We start from the raw sequence: 24,536 nt of genomic DNA, 5'->3' as shown, positions 1-24,536 counted from the left end.
TAAGTGATCAAAAAGAACTAATTAAATATGGACTCTTATATATATGGAATGGGCCAAGTTCATTTAGGTTGGGCTAAGCTTTCATGGATGGTCCATGGAGGTTTTAACCCATGGATCCTATGTAAATGAAAGGTCATGGGTATTAGGGTTTACAGGGATGTAACCCTAATCCTCCATAATATATAAAGGGGTCCTTGGCTCACAAAATTGGCACAAGTGTGTGAAAATAAGAGTGGACCGATTTTAGTGTGCATACATATTCTCTCAAGTTCTTCCAAGGTGTTTTGGTGATTTGTGATTCCATTTGAGGCTTCCACACTATTGGGGCTAAGCTCTTAAAGCTTGAAGACATCAAGCTACATCAAAAGGTATGTCATCTAACTAGAACTTTGTAGTATAGGTGCTTCATAATATGCTAGTTAGGATGAAACCTTGGAATAGTTAATATTTGCATGTATAATAGAGAAAACATAGATCCAAGGTTTATAGGGTTGCATGTACACCATAGGAGTGTTAGAATGCTCAAAACCCAACATTGGTATCAGAGCAAAGTTGTTTTCTGTTATATTGATGCAAATGTTTTATTTTCAAGTTGGAAAAAAAGAAAAAAAACATGACGTTTGTCAAATTTTAAGATAATTACTTGTTTTGTGAAAAACGAATTATTTGTAAAATTTGAATCATTTGTTATATGAGTTGAATTAGGTCAAATTTAGTAAAAGATAAAATGATATGGACTCTTATATATATGGAATTGATCAAGAATTAAGTTAGAATTAACTAAGTGATCAAAAAGAACTAATTAAATATGGACTCTTATATATATGGAATGGGCCAAGTTCATTTAGGTTGGGCTAAGCTTTCATGGATGGTCCATGGAGGTTTTAACCCATGGATCCTATGTAAATGAAAGGTCATGGGTATTAGGGTTTACAGGGATGTAACCCTAATCCTCCATAATATATAAAGGGGTCCTTGGCTCACAAAATTGGCACAAGTGTGTGAAAATAAGAGTGGACCGATTTTAGTGTGCATACATATTCTCTCAAGTTCTTCCAAGGTGTTTTGGTGATTTGTGATTCCATTTGAGGCTTCCACACTATTGGGGCTAAGCTCTTAAAGCTTGAAGACATCAAGCTACATCAAAAGGTATGTCATCTAACTAGAACTTTGTAGTATAGGTGCTTCATAATATGCTAGTTAGGATGAAACCTTGGAATAGTTAATATTTGCATGTATAATAGAGAAAACATAGATCCAAGGTTTATAGGGTTGCATGTACACCATAGGAGTGTTAGAATGCTCAAAACCCAACATTGGTATCAGAGCAAAGTTGTTTTCTGTTATATTGATGCAAATGTTTTATTTTCAAGTTGGAAAAAAAGAAAAAAAACCTGACGTTTGTCAAATTTTAAGATAATTACTTGTTTTGTGAAAAACGAATTATTTGTAAAATTTGAATCATTTGTTATATGAGTTGAATTAGGTCAAATTTAGTAAAAGATAAAATGATATGATTATTTTATTTGTTTTAAAAGTTTGATCTAAATGTTTTAAGGAGTTACAAATTTTGTCATAAAATTTTGGAGCTCAAAAGTTTTTTTTAAAGTTGTGATCTTAAGGGTTTTTGAAACTTCCATAAGCTATGGATATGAAAGTTTTTTTTTTTTTAAAAAAAATTGATTTAAAGTTTTTATGGAGTTACAAAATTTGGTGTTAATGTTTTAAAGAATTCCATAACTTGTTCTTAAGTTATGGAACATGGAAAGTTTCATCATAAAACATCATTAATTCCATAAGTTATGGAATCCAAAGGTTTTCAACAATTACAAAACTTGCCCTCAAGTTTTGGAATTTGAGAAAAAGTTTTTTATGAAAAAAAGAATTGAATTCTAAAACTCTTGGGTTCATAACTTAAATAATTAATTAAATGGTTTTAATTTTGAGTTTAATAATTGGAATTATGATGTTTTGTTGAATAGTTTAAATTAACTCTTATGGACTTTATTAATAGTTAATTAAAGCGTTTAATTAAAAGAGTATTATTAAATCCATAAATATATGGTTTGAGTTTAATTAAATTAAAAGTCTAGTTTAATTAATAGATTAAACCATCAAGTATTTTAAATGTCTAAATCATTGCTGATTCAGCAGCACCAAGCAAATAGATATGATCATTAAGGTTCATGTCATAGTCTGTATCATAGTAGTCCCAAAGGAACTCACTATGTGACTTAGAAAGTGATTGAACATCCAACTTTCTCAAGACTTTGAAACCCAACTCTCCCGGCTTGTCAATATGTGACTTTATCTCTAAGATGTGATCACACATAGACCTTGCTTGCCATTAGGGCTTGAGTGACCTTGAACTTGTGGGTTAGGGAGAATAATTGGAGGAGGTGGAGGAAGTAAAATTCCAAGAGATTTGGGAAGATCATAGATGTCTGAACTCGACATCTTTTGGGAGATATTCAAGATAGTTAAACTTTTAATATTATAATAGTATAAGGGTGTATTTTAGACATTTAAAATACTTGATGGTTTAATCTATTAATTAAACTAGACTTTTAATTTAATTAAACTCAAACCATATATTTATGGATTTAATAATACTCTTTTAATTAAACGCTTTAATTAACTATTAATAAAGTCCATAAGAGTTAATTTAAACTATTCAACAAAACATCATAATTCCAATTATTAAACTCAAAATTAAAACCATTTAATTAATTGTTTAAGTTATGAACCCAAGAGTTTTAGAATTCAATTCTTTTTTTCATAAAAAACTTTTCTCAAATTCCAAAACTTTAGGGCAAGTTTTGTAATTCTTGAAAACCTTTGGATTCCATAACTTATGGAATTAATGGTGTTTTATGATGAAACTTTCCATGTTCCATAACTTAAGAACAAGTTATGGAATTCTTTAAAACATTAACACCAAATTTTGTAACTCCATAAAAACTTTGAATCAAATTTTTTTTTTAAAAAAAAAAAACTTTCATATCCATAACTTATGGAAGTTTCAAAAACCCTTAAGATCACAACTTTAAAAAAAACTTTTGAGCTCCAAAATTTTATGACAAAATTTGTAACTCCTTAAAACATTTAGATCAAACTTTTAAAACAAATAAAATAATCATATCATTTTATTTTTTACTAAATTTGACCTAATTCAACTCATATAACAAATTATTCAAATTTTACAAATAATTCGTTTTTCACAAAACAAGTAATTATCTTAAAATTTGACAAACATCATGTTTTTTTTTCCTTTTTTTCCAACTTGAAAATAAAACATTTGCATCAATATAACAGAAAACAACCTTGCTCTGATACCACTGTTGGGTTTTGAGCATTCTAACACTCCTATGGTGTACATGTAACCTTATAAACCTTGGATCTATGTTTTCTCTATTATACATGCAAATATTAACTATTCCAAGGTTTCATCCTAACTAGCATATTATGAAGCACCTATACTACAAAGTTCTAGTTAGATGACATACCTTTTGATGTAGCTTGATGTCTTCAAGCTTTAAGAGCTTAGCCCCAATAGTGTGGAAGCCTCAAATGGAATCACAAATCACCAAAACACCTTGGAAGAACTTGAGAGAATATGTATGCACACTAAAATCGGCCCACTCTTATTTTCACACACTTGTGCCAATTTTGTGAGCCAAGGACCCCTTTATATATTATGGAGGATTAGGGTTACATCCCTGTAAACCCTAATACCCATGACCTTTCATTTACATAGGATCCATGGGTTAAAACCTCCATGGACCATCCATGAAAGCTTAGCCCAACCTAAATGAACTTTGCCCATTCCATATATATAAGAGTCCATATTTAATTAGTTCTTTTTGATCACTTAATTAATTCTAACTTAATTCTTGATCAATACTAATTAAATAATATGATTCCATATTAATATATTAGAACTTATAATATATTAATATAAATCATAAATATACTATTCTCAAAAGACTATCCATATAAATTGTGCCGGTGAAGTGCAGCCCAAATGGACCATGCCGGGTCGGGTCAAGTACATACCTAATATAGTTATGGACTTAGACATTAATCCAACAATACGCTCTCCCTGTCAAGAGATTCTAGGAACCAAACGCGACTGCAACAAACAATTGCTAGCCGTGTAATTCACATTAAAGTTATATGATCATGTATACCCAATTTAACTATCACCTTTTGTTAAGAACAATGAGTTAGTGATTCATTGGTATAATTAGATCCTGTAGTGTTCTCATGCTATAGCATCTTAGTATGTTCGTTATGTTATAGTATCTTAGTATGTTCTCTTTGAAGTATTGTATCTGCTTCCTTGTTTCTCTTTATGTTATCGTGTATTGTATCTACCTCCTTGTTTCTCTTTATGTTATCGTGTATTGTATCTACCTCCCTGTTTCTCTTTATGTTATCGTGTATTGTATCTAGTATGAACTGAACCTCTAAACTATACCCCTTATAGTTTACTAGTATTTTACTTGAACTGTTATTGAAAAGACTCATTTTTCTACTAAGTTATGCTGGTACTTTAAAAACGGAGTTTTGTTAAACTATAAAGTAACATAACTTTAAAAGAGTTTTTGAAATGTTTTGATTACTTATAAATGACATAAGCAATCCTTTAAAAATATTTATAACAAACAATTACACAATTAACATTGTGTTCAACTTGTATTCCCCCCTTAAAAGCATTTAAAATAGTTTAAAAGATTGATTACGGGGTATGAACTCACCTTATGTGGGTGATTCAAACGAATATGCGCGTAAGGATGAGAAGTTCCACGAATGAAGTCCCGAGACACAACAAGTCCTAAATGACATATAATGACATATATTGGCATGAATATAGTGTTTATAAGCAACTATATGAAAGGAAACACCTTCAGGGACTAGGAAACACTTGGACCAAGTGTTAGAATCACATGTGATTCATCAAAGGCGAGTGTACGGCCACTAAGAGGAGTTTACGGCCCAAGTGGTATGTCTCATGGAGTTTACGGCCATAGGGTTTACGGCCCTATGAGTTTACGGCCGTAAACTCATGCTACTTTGTGCATATGGGTGTTTTAAAGGGCTTAAAGCATTGAGGAAGGGTTCTAGGTTCATGTCTAAGCCTTAGGAAGAGTTTAAGGTCCAATTGCACTTCAAACTAGGGTTTACGGCCAAGGGAGATGCTCCTGGCCGTAAACACCTCATGTTCTAGGGAAAAGCTTGATTTCAAGGTGCTAAGCATGAGTCTTAACTAGATAACATCTATAGGGGGTAATACTTACGATATGAAGGCAAATGTGGGTGTTTTCGGCCCAAAACACCTAAGTGTTCTTGATGTTCTTGAGAATCTTTGAAGATCTAGACTCAAAGATGAAATCCATGGATGAAATCAATGGTGATTCATGGATAAGAGAAGTATTAACACAAAGATGGAAGGAATCACTTACGTTTTGAAGATCTAGGATGAAGAACTCGATGATACTTGAGAGAGTTTAAAGAGATTTCAGCCAAGGAAGGAAAAGAATGAGGAAAATGACTAAGTGTTACTTATATAGGGGTGAGTTTACGGCCACCTTGAGTTTACGGCCGTAAACTCTTGGTGTCTTGGCCGTAAACTCCTCTTGAATGAGTTTATGGCTTGATCTTTGTACAATGGCTCTAGCAGATACTTCCTAACACTCATTCCTTGAATTCATTGGGCTCAGAACACTCAAACAGACTCTAAACAGTGCTAAACGATTAGCAGAAGTGAGTATGACTTTAGGTTGATTGTACTGGCTTTACAAGGCAAAAGTTTTCGGGTTGTCACGCAGGTGGTATTTCCAGCCGGGGTCCGTTGGTCGCAGGGGTTGGCGACAGTATTTCAACGCTGGTAAGCGCAGGTGAGTCGACGTGTCATGAGTATCTTGCGAGGCAAGTTAGGTACCATATTCTCGGGTAGGTCGGGTGCCAGATTGTCATTTGGATTGCAAACAGGGACTAGTTATTGTCACTTGGGATCGAAGGGGGAATTGAGAATTCTCAGATAGGACATCAGCCACTGAAGGTTTTGTCTGTTGCTATCCGGATAACGGGTTCCAGAGAGGTGGGGCGATCAAGCAGGAGGTCAAGGGTTTCCCCAAGTACAAATATGGAGGCGATCTTTTTGAGTATATCTGCAGGTGTTCAAGGTAGCTCGACTTACGTGTATGGTTAGGTCGGGATTACAGTTTGCAAATTGAATCGAGAGTTCGAACCCCAAGTGGGGGAGAGCTGATTATTTATGGAAAAGGGCACCAGGATGGGTTCAAGGTTTTGCTCAACAGACCTAGGGCGCCCCAGATAGACTGAAGGCCAACAGGGCGTACCAATCAGACCGAAGGCCTGGAGAATGGTCCAGATAGGCTGAAGGCCCGGAGGGGCAGTCCAGACATGCTGAAGGTTCTGAGAGTGGTCCAGATAGGCTGAAGTCCCAGTGAGGCGGTCTAGTCATGCTGAAGACTCTATATGTAACCCGTTAGATCTAGCGGTCGGATAGTGAGAGAAGTGTTGTGAGACTGCGGGAGGACCCGTAGCATTCACGAATTCTTTCAGATGATTAGGCCAGGGTGGGCTAGTTCGTAAGATTGTGGGTAGACCACAGCGTGATGGAAATCAGGAAACGGTAGGTCGTTGGGGACCAGGCATGATGTACGACTACAATATTCTGGTAGCGTTCATTTTTCGTATGTGATTCGATGGTGACAGGTTGACAGGATATTACGATTGGATAGAGCAGAAGGATTGATGGAGCCATGAGTGGTGATATAGCTAGGGCAGTTATCGCTAGTCGAAGTCCTTCAGAGGTCGCGTGTTGCGACTGTAAGATTGCTCGTCGGTTCAGCAAGCGGGCAGGATTCCGATATTCCGGATGATTTTTCTGTCAAGTATAAGTGTACTGCTGGGAAATTTGGTCTGTGACTCTGTCTTCTAGTAGGAACCTCAGGTTATCAGAAGTTGAGTAGCCAGTTGGGAGATAAGTGCAATGAATTCGACAATGATTCAGTGTGGGCGGTCTGTCAGGGAGCCAGACCATCTCGAGACTTCAGATTTCGGATTGAGTAAATATGATCATATTGCAAGGAATTCATTTATCTTCAGGTTTCAGAACCCTGCGAGGGTTGGTTACGGTTGCCTTGGAAAAGCTGGGGTATGTTTGTAGTTGTGGCCGTGTTGTTCATGTTATTTGGCGTGTCAGGAATGGTAAGGAATGATTTCGAGGACGAAATCCAATTTAAGTGGGGGAGAGTTGTAACATTCCGTTTAAAATAGAGTAATTAAATAACAAATAATCATAATTTTCACCTAAGTTAGAGTCATTTACAGGTTTTGGTCAAAACTAATGAAATTTACTAGACTCATTTTCCGATCTTTGGGCATTAGACTCGACCACATGCGACTTCTTTCTCATTAGTTATAATATTTACAAAAGAACATAACAGAAGAGTGACTTTACACATAAAATCATAACTTTGTATTTGGGTTAATTTGACATCTTAACACATTAAGACCTTATGACAACGACTTAAACACTAGAGAATAAGGACTTAACAATCATTATGAGGTGTGATGACATAATGATCATTTGGTGGTCAAACCACATCACAAAGTACATTTCCCTAAAGAGAAAAATACCAAACTAAGGTTTTGGGGTTCTTCTCTCAACCCATTAAACCACCAACACACATTTAGGGTCAAGATGAAAAGCAACCAAAACAAGCAAAATTACTTACCTAAGACGAGCGGGATTAAAGATTCTACGCGAAAGCCATGCACAAAGACAATCCTCTTTTCTTTTTCCTGTCCAACATCTCTCTGGATATGTCGTCTCTCTCGTCGTCTCTTTAAAGATTTTCTCCACCATTATTCCTCCAAAAAACTCTAGAACACATCTTACTTATGACGTACGAAATGGGCTAGGGAGATTTGGAAAATCTCATTCCCCAGTCCACTGTTTCACTCTTTTTGTAACCTAGATATCATGTTCTCGAAATCAAGGATTTTCCTCACTTTCTCACTCATGTGCCCTCTCTCTTTCTTATTTTTCTTGGTCGGAAATCGATTTACACAAGGATAGAATGAAGCTTGGAGCCTGCCTTCTTTTCTTGAGTGTTCGGTTCCACACTTCTTTTCTCTCAATTTCTTGTTCATTGCCGCCTTGCACAAAACACACACACTCTTAGGTTTAGGGTGGATCGATAGGTTACAAGAGCTAAGGAAGGTCGACCTTTGTTTAGTTCGGGATGCCAAAAGATGCTCATCCCATAAGCAACAACAATGTATGAGATTTCATGCATCTTTCACCATATGGCAAACCAAGTCCCTCTATTTTGTCATAAATAACCAAATTCCTAACAACACAAGATTCTAGATACACTATTTTAGTTGATGTCTTTAAATTTTAAAATATTTCATTTCTAGATTTATAAAATACGGCTATAATAATTTAATGGGAAATAAGGCGTTACACCATTTTATCTCAAGTATTTAATAATGTTTCACAAAGTGGTTAGATAAATTTATTTTCATGTATTCCATTACGTATCAACGTTTTACAACGAGTATTATATTTAACCAGAGTTACCATGAGGCCTAAGTGACAACCAAGTGCATTATTAACACCGGAAGACAAATTAAGGATATTGGTTGTTCTATATGATTGATAAGAGATGGTTAGGAAAATATGTTTTAAGTCATGCTTGAATATTTCAATTACTACTAGAGATCCCCTCGTCGTACATGTAAAGCTAACATGTGAGATTATCCATCTATATAGTGCCGAAGAGATGCAATTCTATGTTGGAGGTTCAAAGGTAAAAAATAGCTAATGTTCTCTATCCTCAATCCATATAGTGCCTAATAAATTTAGTGACAATGTAAAAGTTATTAAATACTTGAAAAAAAACAGGCTTAAAGGTAAAACTAGCAACTTACTTACAAAACTATCCTGTACACTATCAAAATAAACATACTATCACACATTGTGAAAAATTCTTTGGGACAACCTTTGCAAACAAACTCAATCTTGTGAAAACACCTTGAACATGAGGTAAATAGATGAGCTTCCCCTCACAATAATAAAATTCCATTTCTGCATTCCTTACTAACTTTATGATTCTGATGTTTGAAGAAAAAACCATTTTAGGGACCAATATGATATACAAAAAGAAGTTGAAACGTGACTTAGGGTTTTAGAATCGGTTATACTTTTAGGTGACCTATGCTTAGGATACACGTGTGTTAGGGGTATATAAGGTTATATATTAATAACCGACTCGAATACGTTAAAGTTGAGTTTATTTTGGAAAAAAAGTTCGGTCTAAAATGGGAAAAAATATAAAATATAGAGTCTTTTATGGAAAAAAAAAATCCAATTTACCTATTGGTAATCGGTTCCACGGCTCACATAATATAGATTACGTAAAATTGATTTTTAAATTAAAAAGAAAAAACTTTAGGTCTAAAATAAAAAAAATCAAAATATAAAAATATTTTATGGAATAAGTTAAGGACCAAATTTGTATTTTACCATTTCATTTTGAAACCAAAATGGATACTACTATTCAAAGTTCTTGCAAACTAAACACGATGTTGAAGAAAAGGGAAAAGGGAAAAAGGGAAAAGGGGAAGGCCGTAGTTGTGTTGTAGTCCCCTTCGACTCGACTCGACACAGCATAGCTAAATTTGCGATCTAGGCCAAAACGCTCACCTTTGCCCTTCCAATTTCTATATTTATCTACAAGAGAAGCTGTACAGGTAGTTAGTCGACTCATGCATTTCTAGAGAGAGAGAGAGAGAGAGAGAGAGAGAGAGAGAGAGAGAGAGAGAGAGAGAGAAAGTGGTTGATGTTAATCTATTTCAAATTCAAGTAAAGTACAAGGGAAGGGAATTGTGCTCCGATTGTTTTTACGACTTATGAAGATTTGTTGTTTGAAGAAATGGAGTTTGTGGGGAGAACAGTGAGGAAAGAATTCAAAGGATTTGGGGTTTTCTCCGGAGTAGTGAAATCATACGATTCCCCATCTGGTTTTTTCGAAATCGGCTATGAAGATGGTGATTCTGAAGAAATTGATTTCTCCGAGTTGGCTGCTCTTTTGGAAGTAGACGGAGTTCTTATGGAGCATTCTCCATCTCTGGTGACTAAGAAATCATCTAGGGTTGGGAAAAGACCTAAAAAAAGGCGTAGGGTTCTTGGCTCTTCAAATTCAGGTAATGAAAACGATTTTTCTTCTTCTTCTTCTGGTAATGCAGTTGTAGCTGATGATAATAATTTGGATTCTGTTGAAGGGGAATTGAAGAGCGAAGTTAATATTGCTAAGAATTTGACTAAAAAACTGGACTTTAGCAGTAACGATAATAACGATGCTAGTACTAATGGTGAGAATTTGACTCCTAAAGATGTTGGTTTGAATGTACATGATTTGGATAACAATGGGAAGGGAAATAATGATGTGATTGGTTCGAATTTGGATTTGAATAATGAAAATGATGAGGAATCAAAATTGAAAGACTTGGGGGATGATTCTGTTAAGAAAGAAGAGATTTTTGACTTGAATATGGACTTAGACTACCCTGAAAACAAGAACCAAGACATTGATCATGGTGGGTATGTAAAGGGAGAGAATTCTGGTGGAAATGAAACAACTAATCTTTCTAGTACTGATCATCATGGAACTTTGAAATTTGGGAAAACAAGAGGTGGAAAGAGAAGAAAGCTTATGGATTCTCCAAAAATGGCTGCAGAAAGTGCCTTAAGAAGGAGTGCTCGAAGGCGAGCTAAGTTTTCTACTGAAGTTCATGAATCAAGTTCCATTAAATTTGAAGGTGATGAAACTACATTGCCATTACCATTATCATCTCCAGTTATAAGTGCAGTTTCAGAGGAACATCCTGCAATCTCTGTATCTGAAGAATCTGAACAACCTGTTATTCTTCCCTCAAAGCTTGAGTTACCTCCATCTACAGGAAATGTGAATCTTGATGGCCTTCCACTATTTGATCTTTTCTCTGTTTATACTTTCCTGAGGTCATTTAGTACAATATTATTCTTAAGCCCATTTGAATTCTGGGATTTTGTGGCATCCATTAGAAGCAAGTCTCCTAGCTTATTGATTGATTCTATTCATGTTTCTCTTTTACGAACTTTAAGGAAGCATTTAGAGTTCCAACCAATTGAGAATTCAACATCAGCTACCAATTGCCTAAGGTATGTATGCATCTTCTTTCTTATGGTTAGTTAAATCCAACCCTTGTCTTTTATTCTGTATAATCTGAGCTGTTTGTTTTTGTTGATTCATTTTAATAAATATAGGGATCTTAACTGGGATCTACTGGACTCAATCACATGGCCAATCTTTATGGTTGAATATCTACTCTTGAAACCCGAATTTGATCTTGCTCACTTGAAGTTATTCAAGAACGACTACTACAAACAACCCGAATCTTTAAAGCTAAAAGTATTGCATTTCATTTGTGATGATGTGGTAGAAAGTGAAGCTATAACTTCAGAGCTTAATAGGAGGACAATAGGAATAGAATACAGTGACTTTGATCAACCTACAAAGCTGCTTTCTATAAAGAAACATCAATTTAATCAGGTTGTTGATGAAAATGAAACATCAGATTGGAACAGTGATGAATGTTGCCTATGTAAAATGGATGGCAACTTAATATGCTGTGATGGTTGCCCTGCTGCTTTTCATTCAAAGTGTGTAGGTATAGCCACTAATTTGTTGCCACCTGGCGATTGGTTTTGCCCTGAGTGTGTAGTGGACAAGAAAAACTTTAGGATTGATGTGGTGAAGGCAATTCGAGGAGCAGAGTTATTAGGAGTTGATCCACATGGAAGATTTTATTATAGTAGCTGTGGTTACATTTTGGTGTAAGTTCTTTTTCTCTTCATTCCATAATCCATATATATAAATTCATTAATTAAAATTTCTCTGAAAAAAATGATTTTAACAGGTCAGATAATTGTGATGCTGACTCATTTCATTACTATGATATCAACAACTTGACTCCTCTCATCAATGCACTTGAATTATCAGACACTCCTTATGAAACCATATCAACTGCCATCACCAACCACCTGCATTCATATGAGAAACTTCATGGAACAACTTTTCAAAGAATTGAAAATGACGATAATACCCTCACCAAAGAAAACTCCTCAGTTTTAGAAATAGATTATTTGAACTTATACAGCTTTGCTAGAGTTGCTTCATCAGTAGTGGGAGAATGGACCCGAAAACCTTCAGAAAAAGCCCTTCAAAGTCAAACACCTTCAAAATCACTTGAGGAACTGATTTCAATACAAATGAAATCAATCTCCAAGACTTCGGTTGACTTTTGTTGGTCAAATATCAGGAATTTGAGTGTGGATGCTAGGAAAGAGAAATGTGGGTGGTGTCTTGCTTGCAAATTTCCCACTGATGATGGGAATTGTTTGTTTTTTGCAAATAATGCTGCTTTTTTGGAGAGTTTTACAAGTGATGTGATGGGTTTTGATTCAAAAATTAGCAGAAAAGATCGACTTATTGATGTCATGTGTCATATTCTATGCATTGAAGATCGATTGCATGGTCTTCTTTTGGGTCCTTGGCTTAATCCTCATTTCCCAAAACTTTATAGGAAAAGTTTTCTTCAGGCTTCTGATATTGCTCCTGTTAAACACCTCTTGCTCATGGTATTATGAATTCCACTTATTTTATCCAATCATGTTAAAAATAAAAGAGGGAAATTTTTTTAAAAAAAGGAAGGACTTAATTGGGAACCCTGGTTTTCTCTTTTTAAGTGTCATTCTTTCTTTCTGTGTTAAGTGAAAAGGAAACACCCATATAATATATAGCTTACCCCATAAAGTCTTTTAAGGGTCTGTTTCTTTAGTTTTTTTCCCATTAAGTAAATGACCGTTTTACCCTTCTGTTCAGAAGTGAGTAAATGACCGTTTTAATGGCTGTTTTTGTACTAAACAAACTGTCTGAATATGAGTAAATGACCGGTTTACCCTTCTGTTCAGAAGTGATGGTAAATAACAAATGACTGTTTACATAAAAACTGTTATAAATCAAGTTTATTTTCTATGAAAACAGTACAAACGATGGCACTCTTTGGAAAGAAACAAATGAGGGCAAATTCGTAATAAAGTTAGGCACTTTCTTTATTAAGTCATTCTTTTTGTAAGTAGAAAAGGAACACCAACACCAATATATAAACTTTTCAAGAAACACAATTAGCTTCTGATTTTTTTTTTTGGCTACTTTTGTGATTCAGTTAGAGTCGAATATTCGGCCACGTGTACTTTCAGATGAGTGGCTGAAACATGTGGATTCAGTGGTGACAGTGGGGTCCGCTTCTCATATAGTGACATCTAAACCTCGTATTCCTTCAAGAAACACAATTGGAAGGAAAAAATCACAGTTTTTGGATTCAGAACCCCATTCTTCTAAAAATGCAGCAAGTGGATTAGGTTTGTTTTGGTGGAGGGGTGGTAGGCTTACAAGAAAGCTTTTCAGCTGGAAGGTTTTGCCTCATTCTTTGGCTTCCAAAGCTGCTCGACAAGGTCTGTATCAAGAAACAGTAATCTACTTTTATTGTTTTGTTTTTTTTAGCATCCAAATAATCTAAATACAAGCATTTTTAGTATGACAAAAAATTGGAAGTGGAATGGTATGTTTAGGTAGATTTTCTAATTACAGTGTCTTAATAAGAAATGATTTTTAAAGTCAGTGTCTTAATAAGAAAAGAGATTAGTAGAACAATGCTATTATGAGGTATAGATTATTGGGCTAATCTCATAAAAGAGTTTATATTTTGTGTTCTTTCCGGATTAAATCTCAACTTTATTTATTATTTTTTTTCTGAAAAAGACTTTGCAGTGTTTCATTTTTTCCGATCTGATCCTTTTAGTCATTTTTTTTCTTCCAAAAAAAGTTGTAAAATGTGAGGGTTTTTTCTGAAAAGGGTTGATCTAAAATTGTGTTTTTTCCGAATTAAACCTCAAATTTATTTTTTTGCCTGAAAAAGACCTTGTATTTTTTTAATTTTTTCTGATCTGGTCCTTTTAGTCATTTTTTTCCAAAAAATTTGCAAAATGTGAGGGTTTTTTCGAGAAAAACTAAAAAAGATGAGGGTTTTTTTTCGAAAAAAATACAAAGTTGAGGGCTTTTTCGGAAAAAATGAAAAAATACAAAGTCTTTTTCAGGCAAAAAATAAATTTGAGGTTCAATCCAGAAAAAACACAAAATATAAGGTCTTTTTTTAGATTAACCCTTCTGGAAAAACTAAAAAAATTGAGGATTTATTCGGAAGCAGTTAGAAGGTTGAGGGTTTTTTCCGGAAAAAAAGACAAAGTTAGAGGGTTTTTTTTCAGAAAAATGAAAAAAATACAAGGTCTTTTTCAGGAAAAAAAAAATAAAGATAAAGTTTAATTCGGAAAAAACACAAAAATATAAAGTCTTTTATGAGATTAACCCTAGATTATTTATTTACTTTGAAGTAGAATGAATGTCTTAATCAGAAAAAAACGGCATGATTAGTTTACTTAAATAATTTCAAATAATATTATTGACTATTTTACCCTTTTAGGTGGGGGCAAGAAGATTGAGGGTATATTATATCCTGAAAATTCTGATTTTCCAAAGAGAACAAAAGTCCTTGCCTGGCGTGCTTCTGTTGAGTCAGCTTTTACTGTTGAACAGCTTGCTCTTCAGGTAAACAATGTGCTAAATTTTCAATTCTTTAAATAATTAATGTATCAAAACATAATAATCACAAAACATAAAAACACCTCTTACTTAATTCCTAATTATACTCTTGTTTCTATTCTCAGATTAGGGAACTTGATGCAAACATAAAATGGGAAGAAATTGAGAACACAATTCATCTTGCAAAAATGGACAAAGACTCTTTAAAGTATATGAGATCATTTAAAAAGGCAATAGTGAGACGAAAGTCTTCAGAAGGAGCTATTGTGAAATATCTTTTGGATTTTGGGAAAAGAAGATTTATACCTGATACAGTTGTGAAACATGGATCTAAAGTTGAAGACTCATCAAGTGAAAGAAAAAAATATTGGGTGGAAGAGTCTTATGTGCCTTTGTTTCTCTTAAAAGGTTTTGAAGATAAAAGAATTGCATTAAAGTCCAATAAAATGAGCTCTAATAAGCTTACTTTTCCATGTAATGGAAGAGTTTTCAATTCCCCTAAAAAAGACATTTTCTCCTATCTTTTCTCTAAAGCTCAACAATCTAACACCCTTCCATGTGGATATTGCAATAAGGATGTTGCTATAAGGTATTATATTACTATAATCAAGATATAACATTCTACTTTTTAAAAGTTTTTTTTATTTTTTATTTTTTTATCCCAATGCTTTTTTTGTATTGCAGAGATGCAGTAAGCTGCCAACATTGTGAAGGTAAATTGTTTCTACACAATATAAATAAATGAAGTGCATTCATATAAATAGTAGACATGTAATGAATGATTTTTTATTTTCTTTATAATTCCAGGATTCTTCCATAAAACACATGTGAGGAAGACAAGTGGAGGAAAAGGAGGAAAATGCATGTATGCATGTCACAATTGCCATGTTGGCGACACCATAAAGGTGACTCCCAAGAAGAAGAAAAAAATAAAATCCAAAAAGACGAAAAAGCCCCTAAAAGTAACTGAAAAAAGAGGCAAAGGAAAGCAAGTGGTAGTACCTCTACGACGATCTTCTCGGAAGCCTAAAATTGTTTCACTCCAAAGCAAAAAAAACCCCATGAAGAAAAAGAAATCCAAGACTGGTGGTAGAAAAAAGAAGCTAATGAAATCGATCAATGAAGTGATAAAACCCAAGGGTAAAAGAGGAAGACCAAGGAAAATAAAAGAAAGTTTTAGAAAGAAGAGATCACATGTTTATGCTACTTATTGGCTCAATGGTCTCCTTTTATCCAGAAAACCCGATGATGAACGGGTTATTGATTTTAGGGCCCGGAATCATATTCCGCCTTTTCAACGGTCGGATTCCGTTGCTGATCAACCCAAATGTTGTCTTTGTCAGGAACCGGAATTCAGATCGTCATTGAATTATGTTAGTTGTGTGACATGCAAAGGTAATTAATTAATTAATTAATTACACCATCTTTTCTTATTGTTTCTACTTTTAGATGCTAAATAATACATACCCGTTCCTTCTATTAATCATGACATAACAGAACAGGTTGTACTGCGTTTGGTGTGCATTTGACTGCGACCGAAGTGAACGAGACAAAAATTTCAATTTTTTGTCCCGCGAAAAAACGTGGAACAAAGTGGGACAGGGACTTGTAATCTCTCATTTGTGCAAAAGACGAAAATGCCCTTCTCGTTTTAATAAAAAATAGCCCTAGAAAGCCTGTGAGTCTAGTTCAGTGCAGTTTTTTCAAGTGTAACAAATGCAGCCTACGGCTGCATTTGTTACAACTGGACTTGACTGGACAAGCTTTCCAGGGCTATTTTCTTATTAAGACGAGAAGGGCATTTTCGTCTTTTGTACAAATGAGAGATTACAAGTCCCTGCCCCACGTTTTTTTGCGAGACAAAAAATTGAAAATTTTGTCTCATTCACATCAGTCGCAGTCAAATGCACACCAAACGCAGTACAATCTGTTCTATTATGTTATGTCATGTGGATTATGAACGACTAAGATTTCTGATTATTTAATTTAATATATTTATTGCAGATTGGTACCATGGGGATGCTTTTGGGCTTAGAGATGAACACATAAGTGTCATTATCGGCTTTAAATGCCATAAATGTCGTGAACGGGCCCCACCCATCTGCCCCTACTTAACTGAGTCAAAATTGGGTTCTGAACAAGACAATGCAGCGAATCCCCAAAAGGACATTTTGGTCACGGGACTGAGTCAGCAGACGGAAAACGGGGCCGAGTCAGGTGTGATGTGTGATCGGGGTAAGGGTATTTTGGGAAAGGAAAGTTTGGTGAATGGTGATTTAGTGATGGCGAATGGATTTGTGGATGCAATGGAGGTGGTTGAAGAGGATGGAATTGGAAATGGAATGTGAGGTTTGGTAGATAACTGAGATTAGTCTAATAGATTAGGATTTAACCTCCAATTCATATGTTGGCTAATGAAATGATTTGACGTGGTTGATTTATTAACAGTATTCTTCCATTTCCATCGAGTTTGTGGAAAACACCAAGTGATTGATTAGACAAGGATATGGTTACTGTAGTAGTTGACATCGTATTCCATTGGAGATTCGAAATCCATGGGATTTGGTTGGAATTGGAATTGGAATTTAATTTAGTTTCGTTTCATTTTGGGGTTTTGGTTTGCAATTGAGTACGTAGTTGAATTTCGTTACTTCACGTATCCCTTCATACAATTAAATTACAATCCGACTTCATATTTTTTTGATATTTATTTGAATAACTTTTAAATCGTTATAAAATTTCTGTTGTTACAAAAAAATTATTAATTATTTTAGAGATTGCAGTTTTGTCTTATTTACTTATAATATCTCATTTGACCATGGTTAACCAAGTGAAATAAAGAATTTTGATTTGTTGATTTTGGTTATGCTTGGTAATTTTATATATATCGTATAAGTTGATCTTATTAATATTTTCGGTCTTAATTTGAGTAGTTTTGTTTTTAAATTGTCGTGTGTTGGGTGTTTATGTTTAACTTTAACCCGAACCAGTTTTTAAAATATTTTTGAACACAATAATTAATAAAATAGGAATTTAGTTATTGCTACTTGTATTTAAAATTCTTTATGGTATGCGTTTATAAAATTCACAATTTATTCTAATAAATGAAATTCTTTTTTGCTACATGTCACAGTCTTATTGATTTCACAACATGTCATTTTGTTGTTATTTGTAATTGAATTTTTTCAACATAATACTTTGGTTTTTTCCATTTTATTAAATTCAACATAATATTTAAATATTTAAATGTAATAGTTACAATAAATATAACAATAATTGATTTTTCTTCTAATTTCAACATTTTTAAATTAAATCTTCATTAGATTCTTTTGTTTATTTATCTAAATTATTTATTTAAATTTAAAAGAGAAAAAAAACACTTTAATTTTAATAATTCAATATTTTTATAATTTATCTTATAAATTCAAACCTTTTCAAATATTTGGAATTTTCATACATATATTTTTTAAATGAATCCATATAATACATGGGTGTTATACCTAGTAATTTATAAAAGATAAATAAAGAGCAATTATGTCATTTGTGATATTTACATATTGGTAAAAAATGCCTTCGATCGGTTTCAAACTATATGTTGAGGTTCAAGTAATGCGTGGGATGATGTCTCACATATGCTGGCCATTTAAAAAGAATTATATAATTTAATTTTGGAATGCATTTATAAAGTAAACAATAATTTCCAAAAAACAAAAATAAAAAAACAATTATGTCATTTGTTATATTTAGAGGGTGTATGAGATTTTATTTTGATCCGGCTTTTAGATAATAACATTTATTGACTTATAGTGGTAAAAACATAGTTTTTAAGAAAATATGTTTGAATTATTTTTTGTGTCGAAAAAAAAGTCAATAAGTCAATAATTTATTTTTAAAAGAATATTTTTTTCTTAGCTTAAGGGTATTTTAAGGTAATATTAACTTTTACAACTCAAAAGTCAGAAGTTTAGAAAAGTTACAAATTCGAACTTCTTAAAATCTCATTTTTGAAGGGTTAAGAAGAAGTTTTAAAAATCCTTTTTTCTTGCCAAATATTTTTTTTTGACTTATTGACTTTTCAAAAAGTCAATTAGTTTTTTTAGAACAACCAGATATTATTAAGAGAACTAGCAAAAAGTTAGAAAGAAAGCCAATTACAAAGTCTAAAAAAGAAGAGGATTTTGCATTCACTGGACCAAGGAATACTATTTTTGCTATTTCTATTAGAAAACCAGCTAAAAGTATGAATAACCATACTTTCAAAAATTTGACTCCTCATACTATACGTCTTGAACACTTCATTATTTCTATACGGCCAAATAACCCATATAGTTGTGATGAAAATTACTTCAACCTTATTTTTTTTCAACATGGAACCCGACATACCACCCATCCATTCCATGATCTCCGCTATATTTGTAAACAACGGAAAAGGAAGTTTAAGCCATTTACAATCTTTTTTTTCCAAATATCTTTAACCACGTCGCACCCAACGAACACATGCCCACAATATTCAATCTTAACAAAGATAAGAGGGCATAACACTGAGTTGAGATCGATAACCACCAGATTATTTTGAGTAGGTAATCTATCCAAAATAGTTCTCCACAAATGAATATTAAGTTTAATTGGAACCGGCTTGCACCATCTCGTCTCAAGAACCCTTTCCTCTAGAATTTTTGAATCGATAAATCTTCTCGTATTATTAACAGTAAAACCTCCCCCTGGATCAAGACTCCACTGCCAGCTATCTGGCCTATCAACACACATAACATGATAAATATCCTCAATCAAGGATGCAAGTTGTGAAGACGTGCTGCCGACATCACAAAGTTGACGACTCCAACTCCAATCCCAACCTATATCAGTCCACCTATCTGCCATCCAACAATCTTTAACCTGTTCCAACGCAAAAAAGAAAAAAAAAACTAGGAAACTTATAAGAGAGTTTTTCATTTCCAACCCAAATATCATTCCAGAACCAAGTATTTTTTCCATTTCTAATACGTCTAACAAAAAAAATAGGAAATAATTTGGAGAACGTCCAATTTATCAAAGACTTTCACAAGATTAGACCACACCCCCCTCTTGGTTTTGGGAAAGACGAACCTAAACCACCATGCATACCATGTATATTTTTAATCACCTTGGCCCAAAGCGCATCCACCTCATTATAAAAATGTCATCACCATTTAATAATCAAAGCCAAGTTGAAAGCCTTTAAACTTCCAACTCCCAAACCGCCTTTTCCCTTAGAGTTTAGAACCAAATCCATTTCACCCAAGGATCTTTTCTTTCAGTCTCGCTGCCACCCCAAAAAAACCAAGAACGTAAAGACTGAAGCTCAGAATTCACATATTCCAACATCGTAAAAATAGACATATAGTAGATACCAATGTTATTAAGAATAGACTTTATTAATGTGAGTCTTCCTCGCATCGAAAGCAAATTCACCTTCCCGTTAGCCAGTCTTTTTTGAAACCTTTGAATCACCGGATTCCAATTGACGCCTCAATTCATATTAGCCCCAACTGGTAACCCAAGATAAGAGAAAGGAATACAAGCGGGAGCACATCCAGTAATACCAGTCATCTACCCCACACGATGAAAAGGAAGACCAATTCCGTACAAGTTCGATTTATGAAGATTTAATTTAAGACCCGAAACAAAATAAAATAAATTGAGAATAGCCACCAAATTTTCTATATTTTGTTCATCCCACTCTCCCAGAAATAAAGCGTCACCCGCATAAAAAAGATGGGACAATACAAGACCTCCATCGCTAATCACTACTCCACGAAAGATACCATGGGACACAGCTTCTTCTAACGCCACATTTAACCCTTCCATAACCGGAATAAAAAGGAATAGAGATAACGGGTTGCATAGTCGAAGACCTATCTGAGGCAAGAACTCTTTTGTAGGGAATCCATTAACTAGAATTGAAGTACGAGAAGACACCAAGCACGCTTTAATCCATTCTATCCATTTGGATCACACCCCATAAAATACATGACTTGTAAAAGATAATCCCAAATGACAGAATCATACGCCTTATCAAAATCAACTTTGAGAACCATTAAATTATTCGTTTTTCTCTTATACCACTGAATAATTTCATTCACCATGATAGGACCATCCATAATCTGTCTGCCCTTAACAAAAGCAGATTACACATGATTCACTAGACTATCAATCACCATTTCCAGTCTATTTGCGAGAAGCTTGCAATAATTTTATATTTCACAGTAGTTAAGCTTATTGACCTTTAATCTTTAAAATCCCAGGGGTTCTCTTTTTGGGATCAAAGTAATGAAAGAAGAATTGCAACAATTAGGGATAAAAGTCGAATTAAAGAACTCCTCCACAAATCTACAAATGTCCGTCTTCAAGAGATCCTAAAACCTTTTTACAAACCTGAAGGAAAAACCATTAGGGCCAGGAGCTCTGTCACTCCCACACGACCAAACAACATCATAATTTCTTCCTCAGTGAACTTCTAATCCAATTTCTCCCTATTAGCTGAAGAGAGTTGTCTAAACCGAGAATTGGGTCGTGGGGAAAAAACACCCGTAAAGCTTTTGAATTTTTCTTTAAAAAACTCAAAAAATTGATCTTTGACAATACTAGGATCAACAACCTAATTATCATCTATCAATAAGCTCAAGGTGGCCATCTTTCTTCTTTTCTTTTTAGCATCCAGTGAAAAAAGTGTGAGTTCTCATCGCCGTGTCCCCCACTTTATTTTCAATTTTTGAGTTGTATCCATTCCTTCAATTCTTTGTAGGTCTCCAAGCTTTTTAAGAGTATCAACTCTAGCCAACGACACATCCTCATCCTGGTTCCCACCATCCAAAAGTGAATCTATGTCATCAAGTTGACCGAAAAGAGCCTTCTTTAACACATGGTTATTAGTCTTCACCCCTTTGTGCCACACCTTCAGTCTTTCTTTTAAGTTCTTGAGTTTATTTTAGAAAGCAATAGACTTATTTTCATTCAAACTCGTATTAGCATTCACCCAAGCATCAGGGAGGGTGTCTTCAAAACCTTCAAGCATGAACCACGAATGACACATTTTAAACGGGGTAGAACCATAGTCTAGCTTTTCATTTTTAAGACAGTAGGACTATGGTCTGACCACAGTCTAGGAGGAACCCCACCAACCAAAATTAGAATACCATTCTATAACACCAATAGAAACGAAGAATCTATCCAATTTTGCCATTTTTTTACACCCATGATCCACCATGGTAAATCTTCGGCTTCCTAAATTCACATCAGTAAGATCCACGTCCATAATGAACTTATTAAAGTCATCTGCTTCGCTTTGGAAAAATAAAGACCCACTCCTTTCAGAACCATTTCAAACTACATTAAAATCACCGAATATAATATACTCCCCTTGATTGTGCGACATAAACGAGAAAATGTAGTCACAAATCAATTTCTTCGGTTGTCTTCCTTGTGGTGCATAAACATTAACCAAGAAAAAAGTGGAACAAGACATCACAATTTCACCTTGAACAATTAACACATTATTTGTGGACTAAATTTTGTGTTTTATAAAAACAACAGGATCTCATATCATAAGAATCCCACCATAATGCCCCTGTGCACTACTACTAGCAACTTGGAATTGATAATTACCCCACATGGACTTCACCAAGAACAAAGCCAACCTTGACAACTTCGACTCCTGAATACCCAAAACGCCAATACTATAATCTAAACAAAGTTTTTTTTATCCACCCTCTCTTCCTGTGGCATTTAACACCACACAAATTAACTGACAACACATTCATTTAAAACCAGTCTGATCACCTTTTCATTCAAGCATACGTACTTTTCCATTACAGCCATTAAAGAACCAACATAAACGATTTTTTCCTATACTTCAAGTTATTTCCATTGATATAATATGCCAAGAAAGTTTTTTCTGAATGCTCATAAGAGGAATGTCTTGGCGAGTGAAACTAGTACCCATTAAAACCTAGTGGAGCTGACAAAGAACCAAAGTTTTGACCAGCTTCCTCTTTATCATTTTCTTCTCCTTGTCTTTCATCATTACCAACAATTTTAGCAGAAACACGTCCAGGGGTATTTTGGTCCCCCTCAACTTGCACAATATATCAAACCGGTTGAATATATTGGCATTTTTACTCCCACTACCTTTCAAATTATGTTGGAAATTAGAGACTTAATCGACCCATTTCCTTCGTCGTTAGAACCATGCTTTTGTTATCGCATCCTTCATGAAACTTATCATTCTTATAATTGAATGTAAACAACTCATCAAGTATAAATTGATTTAAATCATCCTCATTATTCTCAAATTCATCCCCTTCTCTAACACTTTCATCTTCCTCATTCTCACTTAACTTATTCACAGTCTTCTACAATTCCCTTTCATTCCTATCAACTTCTTCTTGTTTTTTATTTCCGGGCACCACATATCAATTTCACAAATGTGGATTGGATAATGAACACCCTCAATCACCACATTTTGATTATCTTTGATAAAATCAAGCATTATATTCCTAACACATACCTTCCCACACTACTTAATTGTTCATTAAGATCCTCATCATCAAACAACACTTTTTCCATATCTCCCTGTAATATTTTTATACGCATTGATAGACCAAACACAAAGTGGTAATTCATGGATCTCTAACCATACCACCCTTTCTTTAGCTACAAAAAACCTTATTCACTGGGGCCATCTCATGAAAATACGTTTTGATCCCTTCATGCTGTTGAAATTGCATACAAGATGCAAAGGACGAGAACTGGAACAACACCCATCTACCCCCACATATTTTATCTCAACATCATCAAAACCTTCAACATTACAAAGTCCATATAATCGTGGAATAATGGATGCATCTCTAATCTTACCCAAAACAAATTTTAAATGATCCTCAATTTCCAAGAAATCACCTGTTGCCAGGTTAATCACTTTTGACTCCTTACCTACTTCTTGCTTTTTCTCACCATATTTTCCCCTAAGAATATTCACATATGACTTGTTCTACCCCTGTTCTACCCCATACTGGTAATTTGATTGTGATTTCATTTGTTCCTGTGTGTGATTACTACCCATGATTTTAGGAGTACCATGGTGATCCCTCTTGAATCTTGCCAGAGAAACAAACATGTGATAATTCCCAACCCAAATTCCTCCAAGCCTTGATTCAAACCTTTTCTCATCCTTGATATTCAAGAAATGAACAAAATCGAACTTCCTTCCTAACTTGGATAATTTCCTTGCTATGTAGATATCAGCAACCTAGGCATACTCATCCAAAAGTTTGTTACATAAAACATAGAAGACAGCTTCTCAACATCCCTCTATTTAGAGTTAGAACGAATCCCATTCTTATTCTTATTACTGATCTTCCACTCGTAGTGATTGTGGAACGTCATCATCACACATTATCACTATAGTAACAAAATAAAGAAGAAATAGAGAAGTTTAAACAGAAGATCCCCTTGTCGATCCGACACCAAAGGGGTTTTCCAGTGCGATCTAAAAACAAATAAGTCAATAAGTTGTTTTTAAATGAAATCACAAACACTCTACTCGTAGATAGCCTATTGGTCTTAGAATCTTACATGTAATAAAGATTCTACAAATAAAAAATGATATTGATCACACTAGAATTGATTCTAAAGGAAGAATAACGCAGACATCATAAGATTTCAAATACAATAGTTAGATTTTAGTCTGCTCCAATATTTCATTTTATCGTTTTGTTATATAGTTATGCTTTTAGTCTTTTAAAAGCTTAAAAATTC

At 34.2% G+C, this 24,536-nt stretch overlaps 2 protein-coding genes across 3 annotated transcripts; one reads left to right on the top strand and one right to left on the bottom strand.

Annotated features, from left to right (window-relative positions):
* The first annotated feature begins 9,607 nt into the window (after positions 1-9,607).
* Positions 9,608-17,345, top strand: LOC145118718 (PHD-finger and DNA binding domain-containing protein). Of its 2 annotated transcripts, XM_079054403.1 has the most exons (10): positions 9,608-10,245; positions 10,324-11,242; positions 11,348-11,917; positions 12,001-12,721; positions 13,309-13,597; positions 14,623-14,747; positions 14,867-15,330; positions 15,426-15,454; positions 15,549-16,136; positions 16,746-17,345. In XM_079054403.1, exons 1-10 carry the CDS (start codon positions 9,975-9,977, stop codon positions 17,087-17,089), a joined length of 4,320 nt encoding a protein of 1,439 aa, XP_078910529.1. In that variant the 5' UTR covers positions 9,608-9,974; the 3' UTR covers positions 17,090-17,345. The 2 variants fall into 2 exon arrangements, with proteins under 2 accessions (XP_078910529.1, XP_078910528.1); XM_079054402.1 differs by having other exon boundaries at positions 9,608-11,242.
* A 1,803-nt stretch (positions 17,346-19,148) lies between these two features.
* LOC145122058 (uncharacterized) lies at positions 19,149-23,461 on the bottom strand. The gene is made up of 5 exons (XM_079057733.1): positions 23,444-23,461; positions 23,287-23,351; positions 22,729-22,793; positions 20,508-20,719; positions 19,149-19,637 (listed from the first exon to the last, which is right to left on the bottom strand). The coding sequence occupies exons 1-5, from the start codon at positions 23,459-23,461 to the stop codon at positions 19,149-19,151; spliced, it is 849 nt and encodes a 282-aa protein (XP_078913859.1).
* Between the last annotated feature and the right edge of the window lie 1,075 nt (positions 23,462-24,536).

The sequence above is a fragment of the Lactuca virosa genome, chromosome 6 (genome assembly GCF_052849685.1).
Source record: "Lactuca virosa cultivar CGN04683 chromosome 6, Lactuca_virosa_CGN04683_v6, whole genome shotgun sequence".
In the NCBI taxonomy this organism is placed as follows: Eukaryota; Viridiplantae; Streptophyta; class Magnoliopsida; order Asterales; family Asteraceae; genus Lactuca; species Lactuca virosa.
The sequence above is the reverse complement of the archived record's forward strand: the minus strand, read 5'-3'. Positions and strand labels throughout refer to the sequence as shown.

Excerpts from the sequence above, each read along its gene's own strand:
- LOC145122058 (XM_079057733.1), bottom strand. Across the intron at positions 20,720-22,728 it reads TTCTTTGTCAGCTCCACTAG|AATGGATTAAAGCGTGCTTG; the intron begins GTTTTAATGGGT and ends CCAAATGGATAG. Across the intron at positions 19,638-20,507 it reads TGATTAGCGATGGAGGTCTT|GTTAAAGATTGTTGGATGGC; the intron begins GTATTGTCCCAT and ends GCGTTGGAACAG.
- LOC145118718 (XM_079054402.1), top strand. The coding sequence starts at position 9,975 with ATGGAGTTTGTGGGGAGAACAGTGAGGAAAGAATTCAAAGGATTTGGG. Across the intron at positions 11,243-11,347 it reads TCAGCTACCAATTGCCTAAG|GGATCTTAACTGGGATCTAC; the intron begins GTATGTATGCAT and ends TAATAAATATAG. Across the intron at positions 16,137-16,745 it reads TAGTTGTGTGACATGCAAAG|ATTGGTACCATGGGGATGCT; the intron begins GTAATTAATTAA and ends TATTTATTGCAG.